At 47.9% G+C, this 9051-nt stretch overlaps 1 protein-coding gene across 1 annotated transcript; it reads left to right on the top strand.

The window, feature by feature from the left end:
• The first annotated feature begins 3752 nt into the window (after window positions 1–3752).
• LOC137145936 (endonuclease domain-containing 1 protein-like) lies at window positions 3753–8651 on the top strand. Its single transcript, XM_067536930.1, has 2 exons — window positions 3753–4034; window positions 7182–8651. Exons 1-2 carry the CDS (start codon window positions 3753–3755, stop codon window positions 7935–7937), a joined length of 1038 nt encoding a protein of 345 aa, XP_067393031.1. The 3' UTR covers window positions 7938–8651.
• The last annotated feature ends 400 nt before the right edge of the window (window positions 8652–9051 follow it).

The raw sequence follows: 9051 nt of genomic DNA, 5'->3' as shown, positions 1-9051 counted from the left end.
GGGCTCCTGCCGCAACACGCCGGCAGGGTTGCCCCAACTCAGCCACCGTCTATGACTGCCACTGGGCTACTTCCTCCCCATATCCCCCTGTACCTGCTTCCCCAGGGTCACTGAGGTCCGCCGTCCGGGGTAGGCCCGCCAGTCCCTCCTCATCCGGCAGCGGCAATGCGGGGAGTTCCTCTTCGAGGGGCAGTTCCTCTAGGTCACAGGATTCCGGGAAGGGTGCGGTGTCAGGCAGCTCGTCGAGGTCTGGTCCCGACTCTGGGGGCTCGGCAGCCGGCAGCTCCTCCAGGTCCCGTCCGGCCTCAGGGGGTGTTACTCACTTGGGGTGTGCCGGGGGCTCGGTCCAGTCCCAGGGTTCTGGGGCCTGGGTCCAGTGCCGTGGTTCAGGGATCTCGGCCCAGTCTCTCTGGCCGGGTTGTACAGTCCAGCTACGAGACAGCCCTACCCAGTCTCTAGGCCCGGTTTGGTCTGGGGTTGGTTGGAGTCTTGGCGCCGGCCTAGGTCTCAGCCGGCAGGGCAGCACATCTGCCTTCGGTGGCGGTCTGCCCCTGACTGAGCTCTGCGGACTGTCTCTTGTACTGCGGGTGCCTGGAGAGGCTCCGCTCCGCTTTGGCTGATAGGGCCGCCGGAGCTGCCCAATCACGGCCCGGCTTGTGCGTTGCCAGGCAGATTGGCCTGCCGGCCCCTTCACAGTCCGGCCATTTGGCTGTCGGCCAGGCTGTTCTGTGGGGCCATCTCCTGTCCAGCCCGGTCGCTGCGGCCCTTCCTCGGGTCCTGACCCGGAGGGGGCCACAGCACCTTCCTACAACTTACCTATGGTACCCAGAAAGATAATGGAGCAAATAACCAAACAATCCAATGGTAAGCACCTAGAAGAAAATAAGGTGATAAGTAACATGGATTTGTCAAGAACAAGTCATGTCAAACCAACCTAATATCCATCTCTGACAGGGTAAGAAGCCTGTAGACCGAGTAAGCAGTAGGTGTGATATATCTCGAGTTTAATCATGTTTTTGATATTATCTCACATGAACTGCTCATAAACAAATTAGAGAAATATAGCCTACATGAACCTACTATAAGGTGGGTGCACAACTGACTGGAAAACTGTACTCAGGGAGTAGTTAACAATGGTTCACAGTCAGGCTGGAAGGACTTATCTAGTGGGGTCCTGCAGGGATCTGTCCTGGGTCTGGGACTATTCAGTGTCTTCATAAATTATTTGAATAGTGCCATAGAGAGTACACTTATAAAGTCTGTGGACAATACCAACCTGTGGGGGAGGGGTTGTAAGCGCTTTGGAGAACAGGATTAGAATTAAAAAATTATCTTGATGAACCAGACAAATGGTCTGAAATAAATAGGATGAAATTCAATAAAGAGAAATGCAAAGCATTCCACTTGGGAAGGAACAAACAATTGCACAACTACAAAATGGGAAGTGACTGCCTAAGAAGAAGTACTGCAGAAAAGTAGCTGGGAGTTATAGTGGATCACAAACTAAATATGAGTCAACAATGTAATACTACTGCAAAAAAAATAAAAAAAGCAAACATAATTCTGGGATGTATTAGCAGAAGTGTGGTAAGCAAGACTCAAGAAATAATTCTTTCACTCTATTCAGCACTGATAAGGCCACAACTGGAGTACTGTGTCCAGTTCTGGGCACCAAACCTTGGGAAAGATGTGGACAAACTGTAGAAAGTCCAGAGGACAGCAACAACAAAAATGATTAAAGGTTTAGAAAACGTGCCCTGTGAGGAATGATTGAAAAAACTGGGTTTGTTTAGTCTGGAGAAAAGAAGATTGAGGGGGGGACATCATAACAATCCTCAAATATGTAAAAGGTCATTATAAAGAGTAGGGTGATAAATTGTTCTCCTTAACCATTGAGGACAGTACAAGAAGTAATGGGCTTAAATTGCAGCAAGGGAGATTTAGGTTAGACATTAGGAAAAACTTCCTCACTGTCAGGGTAGTTAAGCACTGGAACAATTTTACATAGGGAGGTTGTGAAATCTGTGTCATTGGAGGTTTTTAAGGACAGGTTAGACAAACACCTGTCAGGGATGGTCTAAATCAGTGGTTCTCAACCTGTGGCCTGTGGGTTCCTTGCAGCCCAATCAGCGCACAGCTACGGCCCACGTGACACCCTCCGGACCATCCAGGTAGTATATATATTGTGTGACTGGGACCCACATAACACATAGAGAGCTGTATATGCAGCCCACAGTGGTAAATAGGTTGAGAACCACTGGTCTAGATAATATTTATTTCTACCTCAGTGTGGGGGACTGGACTAGATGATCCTTTAATGTCCCTTCCAGTCCTACATTCCTCTGATTCTATGATTGCTGCCCACAGCGGCTGACAGCTTGGGGGGCCCCCGTCACTGGTGTGGCTGAGAGCAGCAGGGCCCACGGCTCAGAGCTCTGGGGTCCATGCCCGCAGTCTTATACTTGTAAAAGAAAAGACTAGCAGGATCTTATTCAGGGGGACAAGGCAACACACCACGTTTATTGTACATGTAAGAATATCAAAAAGCAGTCACATTCACACACACATTCACAAAGTTCTGCAAGCTGGTGTGATATAAATACCAGTCCTTTTATGTATTGCTCGAGCCAGCCCAGTGGCCAACTAGGCTGGGCACGAGGAGGGAGCCAGGCCTCTGTCAGTCGTGAATTCAATGTTCCAAGATGACAATTGCAGAATGAGACCCAATGTTTCCATGTTTTTACCCATCTTTTATACTTGCCGGCTCTAATGTAAGTCTATGGCCTTGCTGCCTCTGGGTTCAGTATAGTTGTTAATCACCAGCTATTCTCTTATTTTTGTACTTTGTCGATTCCCAACGTGGAGCCTTCTGTACTTTAGAGTCATTTATTTGCACTTTAGGGTCGTTGGTAGGTATTCTTCAGCCTTCAGGGTTAGGATGGCAGTTGGTGTCTTCACTCCCCTTTCTGTTGTTAGAGCAGTTTAGGTTGGTGTCTTTTTATGCCCTGCACATACATTCCTCACTCACACAAAGAGAATGTATCAAGATGTTTTTAGGTTCAATAGTACAAGTTTCAGAAAAGAGCTCACTTTAAGAAACTAACAAGATGGAATCTGCTTATGCCACACTAAGCAGTACTGTACCATTATCATAAACATTTCTCTCTACCTCTATCTCACTTATACAATAAAACAAGGAGTCTACATCTGATACAGGTCCTGGGGATGTCTCACAGCAGCAGCTCAGGGCTCTAGGGCCGCTGACAGCTCCAATCCTGCCATCCAGGACACGGGGCTGAAGCTGAATCGGAAAATGTCATGGAGGTCTCTAAATGTCATGGAATCCATGACTTCCGTGACAAAATCTTGTCCTTAATTATGACCTCAGCATCTTTTTTCAGAGTCCCGGCTGTGTAGTAACGTGTGGACTGGGATATGAACCCGTACGCCACCATTCAGGCCATGTAATGGAACGCTAACCTGTATCATACTATTCACCCACTAGGTGACACTGTATAAAATACCTTCTTTAAAAGAACCTCAGCCATATCTGGCAAAGCATTAAAGGATCTTACGCTGAACACATCTGGTGTGCACAAGGCCTGGTTTACATTACAGAGTTTTGTCAACAAAAGTCAGCCTAAACCCCCGGAAGTCCCTGGCAGGGAGCCCACAAATGGTCCGTGAAGGTGGCTCCAAGGAACGATATAAATAGCAGCTGCAGAGGGACTGGACCTGACACTGCGTGAGCCATGGGGCCCTTCGCACTGCTGGGTTTTGCCTCGCTCTGGGCTGGGCTGGCGCTGGCTGAAGTGGTCTCCGATTTCAGTGAATGCAACAAATATTTCTACAATGGAGCCGAGCCCAAGGGGTTTGACCAACAAAACGGAGTGAACATTTGCCAGAGATATGGCAATGAATATCATTTCGCAACCTTTTATGACAAGAGCAACCGAATCCCGGTCTGGTCAGCTTACAGTATCAGGGAAGGAAATTGCACAGATAAAAAACCAATATGGATGGTGGAGCCGCAGGTCAGTTTCTCTCCTTTGTCTGAATCTCTCTGGGTCTCATCTAGGCACTATGACATGGAGCGCTTGATGGCACAGGGACCCCTTCCATCCCCTATGTATGGGCCCTGGGACTCCCTTCTCCCCTCCATGAGCAGCAGCAGGGCCCCTTTCAGGAGAAGCAGGGTCTCATTTTGAACACAGAGAGGTGGGGGTGATGGCTGACGGCCCCCACTACTTACCCTGCAGCCAGGGTGTCTCTGCTTTGGTGGGGGGCCAGGTCCCAGTGCTCTGCCCTCTTGGCACACACAGAGCCCCCTGCTGGGAGGGGCTGGCAGGGCCACCAGATCAGGGGGGCTAGGAGTTAACTCCCCTTGCATTGTATGGGGCAGTTCCCCCACACGTAGCTCTGCTTAGCTCTCTGCAGACTCCGGCAGGTGTCTCTGTGTCAGTCACATTCGAGTCACGTTTTCAAGCTTTTCTTTAAACACGAGAGCTAGAAACTTTTTTTTTTTTTACATGCAAACCGAGATTCTGCCATGAGCCCAAGGAACCAGGGCCAGACATGGGCATTTAGCTCCTCTGCCTGAATCCAGCCCTTAGTGAAGCCTTTCACAGGGTCCGGGAGGGCACAAAGGGGACTGAGACTCAGCCCTGCAATACCCAGTGTTGGAACCCACCACAGCCCCAAGTGGGGTGTGCAGCTCCCTGCACATTGCATAGGGACAGACAGGTGCCTACCGATAGGATCCACAAAAGCCATATCCTGAGTAGAAGATGCCTACACTAGCCAATCAGAAATGCTGAGGAAAGGGGGAGTCCTAAGCCCTGCCCCTCAAAGGGATTTAGGGGCTTAAGTCTGGGCCGGAGCCGGACATCTGCCTCCGCTTCAGATTCACAGCTGTGCACCTGTCCTGGAGCTGGCTCTTTCTCACAGAAAACAGAAGAGGAGGTGACCTGCCCCTGCCCCCAACCTCTAGTCCAGTGATTCGAGCCCTTGCCCGGGGTGTGGGAGAGCCTGGCCCAATTCCACCCTCCACCTGATACGGAGAAGGTGGGGATGCCTAGTTTGAGGAGCGCACTAGGCATGAGATAGGTGCCCAGGAGCCATGACTGAGGCTGCAGGGCACCTGCTCACAGGCACATTTTTACATACATAAAGGAGTTCTGTGCCTACGAGTGAGATCCCAGAGGACTGGAGAAGAGCAAACATAGTACCTACCTTTAAAAAGGGGAACAAAGAGAACCCTGGGAATTATAGACCAGCGAGCCTAACGTCTAAATACCTGGAATAATTATAGCAGCCTAACGTCTAAATACCTGGAAATATACTGGAAACAATTATTAAACCATCAGTTGTAAGCACCTAGAGGATAATTGGGTTATAAAGAATAGCCAGCATGGATTTGTCAAGATCATATCATATCAAAGCAATATAATTTCCTTCCTTGATAGTGTGACTAGCCAGGTGTATAGGAGGGAAGCGGTAGGTAAGATTTATCTTGATTTGAGGAAGGGCTTTGACACAGTCCTATGTGACATTCTCAAAAAAAACTAGGGAAATGTGGTCTACATGAAACTATGACATGGTGGGTGCATAACTGGTTGACAGACTATGCTCAGAGAGTGGTTATCAGTGGTTCACGGTCAAACTGGGAGGGCATATTTGAGAAGCATTTCCAGCAGAGATGCAGGAGACAACGTGTCTATGGATATTCCCTGCTGGTTTTCCCACCTGTCTGAACTTCTTTTCGTCCCTTCCTGCTTGATGACTCTGTTTACTGCTTAAATATAAATTAAGCAAAACACACATTCCTTCGTTTAGGACAGACCTGTGTGCCAGCTTCTGTTTGGGCAGGGCTGTGGTTTGGAACATGTATTAATAACAGTGTTGCCACATGTATTTTATCAGGACAATACAGACCAGCAACTTATGACTTTTCAAATGATACCTTGCAAGACACACTGTGTACAATGATTATCACAATGGTGTGTAGGGTGTAAACGCTGGGGTACATTCTGTCACAGGCTGGAAAAGACCACAATAGTCCTAGATGAACATCTTCTAGCCAGAATAACTGACAGCATTACAGAGCTGTTTGCAGTGTGGTTGTAGCCATGCTGGTCTCAGGTATTAGGGAGACAAGGGGGGGTGATGTAATATCTTTTATTGGACCAACTTCTGTTGGTGAGAGAGATTCTTTTGAGCTACACACAGCTCTTCTTCAGGTCTTCTTCATATCTGAAGATGAACACTGTGTAGCTTGAAAGCTTGTCTCTCCCACTAATAGATGTTGGTCCAGTAAATGATGATCTCACCCACCTGGTCTCAGCATTAGACAATGTCAGAGCTCATTTGGTTTATAGAGCAGATAGTGAAAGATTTATACACCACTACTGGGAGATACTTTAGTAAATGGCAAATGCAAAAACGAGGTCAAAGAATGGAGGTAAGAACGCTGTGGTATTGCTGATTGGCTGGGTTTGTGATATATTTGTGGGTAACTCTCTTCTCTTTCTATTGCTCTTCTCCACAATCAAGCAAACAAGCAAAACCTCACAAACTCATAAAGGGGAAGTTGAGATCAAATGAGTAACTAAAGGGTAAAAATCCTTATGAAAATGTTTTAGCTAGTAAAAAACAACTATTATACAGTCAAGAGATTCAGAGTTAAGGTTAATCTTACTGTACAAGAAACCCAGACATTCATAACTCTGGAAACCCATAGTTCAGACACCCAAACAGCCATAACTGTGCACCAGAGAGGCCACACCACTCCTTCCCCCTCTTTATGGGTGCTGTACAGATAGTGTGCACCACAGGACACTGCATTGATAAGTCACCTCTCTGATACTAAATGCACTGCTTTGGTCTAACCTTAGTCCTGATCATGGAAGTGCCCTAATCCGTGATCTGGGCTAGGAGACACATGAGCTCTGTTTTGTGATACTGGGAGAAGTGGCCAATGCATTAAATCATTTGCTGGGTACCCTAAATCAAACAGATAAAGCAGGAAAAGAAGGGGATTCAGAGAAGGGCAATGAAATTACATAGAGCCAAGAGACAGACAGAGAGATCAGTTTTGTCCTTAATTCTCTGTGCTCTGAGTTTGTGTCATGGACATTTTGATGTAAGTTGAATGTAAGGAACTTGGCCTTCTCTATTCCCAGCTGTCTGGTTTTAACGAGAAAGACATGAGGACGAAAACAAAAAAAGATGGAAACCTGAAAACAAACCAAGCCGTCAATGAAGATTATGATAAAACGGGCTATGACCGGGGACACCTGAACCCAAACTCCTTCCAGTGTGATAAAGGCCAAATAGCCACCTTTACCCTCACCAATGCGGTCTCCGAGGACCCCTGCTTCAATAGGGTCCATTGGTACGAGCTGGAACGAAATCTCAAATATCAGTTAAAAAACGAATGCAGCGATCTGGACGGGAAACCCTTCCTAGTGACAGGAGCGGTGCCCAACCCCAAGTATAGAATCCCCAATAAGGATGATGATGACAGCAGGGACATCAAGAGAGATGCAGGGAGGGTGGTGGTGCCCAGCCACATCTGGACAGCTGTTTGCTGTAATCATTCAAACAATAACGAGAAATTCTCCTTCGCCTTCATGGGGATAAACAAGCCAGACAGCATCCTGAAAGCCATGGAAGTGACAGAGCTGAACAAGGAGCTAACAAAGCTGTACAAGAAATCATCCATCGAGATTTTTAATGACAACTGTAACGAAGGAAGCACAAAGTCAACTGAAGTTTTAAAGAAAATAACCAAAGAGCTGCGCAGCAGCTTTCCACATTGGGATGATGAGGCAGGGCCTTTGGGGGGAAAAAGGCCGAGATTAAGTTCAGGGAGAAAAAGGAAAAGCCTGAGTGGAAGCGGAAGTAGTTTGGAGGGAGGGGGAAGGGAGGCAGCATAGACAGAAAGTCCAATAAACCTTTTAATTGAAAGCTCCTGAGCCCATGTAACTGCATGATCATGTCCGTGTCGGCCTGCCCCTCATCTCCCTCCTCCTACCTGGTGCTTGCCAAACTCACTTGTTAAATTGTGTCTTAAATTAGCCTTTGATCCTGCCCCCATTTTGGCACAGCTGCAGCCCTGGGCCTGCCTGGAGCCCCATTGATGCAGAGCTCTGCCCATTTACACCAGCTGAGTGTCAGCCCCAGCTGCCTGCAGATTCAGCCCGGCTCTGGGTTGCACTCAGAACAGGAGCTTTTCACCCAGAAAAGTTGGGAGCTCCGTCTGCCTAGAATGAAACCTCAGAGCTGCAGAACAGAAGCCAAAGGGACCAACAGGGAAGTGCTGGTGTGTCACATGCCCTGTGGAGCCTCTCTGTGCGCTGTACCAGAGTCTGTGCCATGGGGCTACAGCTCCATGTGGGCCAGGGTCTGTGCCATGGGGCTATTTACCCACTTTCAGGAAGTGTTTTGGGCTGCTGGGAAGGCAGGTGCTAGATAAATGCAATGATGGCGATTTACATAACGCTGGTAAATATTGTGTTGGGTTGTGATTATTCAAATCAGTTTTATGTTAAAACTTTACACTCCACATCTCCACATTCCACAATGGAAAATTCTGCTTCGCTGAGCTTGGGAAATAGACAGATTGAAAAATAAAAATGTCATGATTGAAAATAGCACCTTGGCTTTGCAGTGCTGTGTTGTCTTTGACGGTTTGAATGTGAGAGGGCAGCTGCCACAACGCCGTCACGATGCCTTTGGTCTGCTAGACTCCGGGTTTCCCATCTCACCCATTTCCAGAATCGTGGCCCAGTTTCAGGTTCTTTCATTCTTACAAGGGGAGATATTCAAGGCTCGAAGGGCAGGCAGGTTCCCTGTTCCTAGCGACAGTCCATGGGAACGGGGTGTCTGAGTCCTTTAGGGATTTGGATCCCACCCCTAATTTCTGAGTGTGCAGCACTAATTAAATTCTTCCCTGCACAGGTCGATAACAGAGCTCCAGGGGCAAGTCACACCTCACGGGTTCCTTGTTAGTAGGTTGGTCACTTGTCCAGAGTCAATATGACACAGTCA

This window comes from Emydura macquarii, unplaced genomic scaffold (assembly GCF_026122565.2).
Source record: "Emydura macquarii macquarii isolate MOO-44397 ecotype Brisbane River unplaced genomic scaffold, CSIRO-AGI_Emac_v2 contig_3686, whole genome shotgun sequence".
NCBI classification, from domain to species: Eukaryota; Metazoa; Chordata; order Testudines; family Chelidae; genus Emydura; species Emydura macquarii.
The sequence above is the reverse complement of the archived record's forward strand: the minus strand, read 5'-3'. Positions and strand labels throughout refer to the sequence as shown.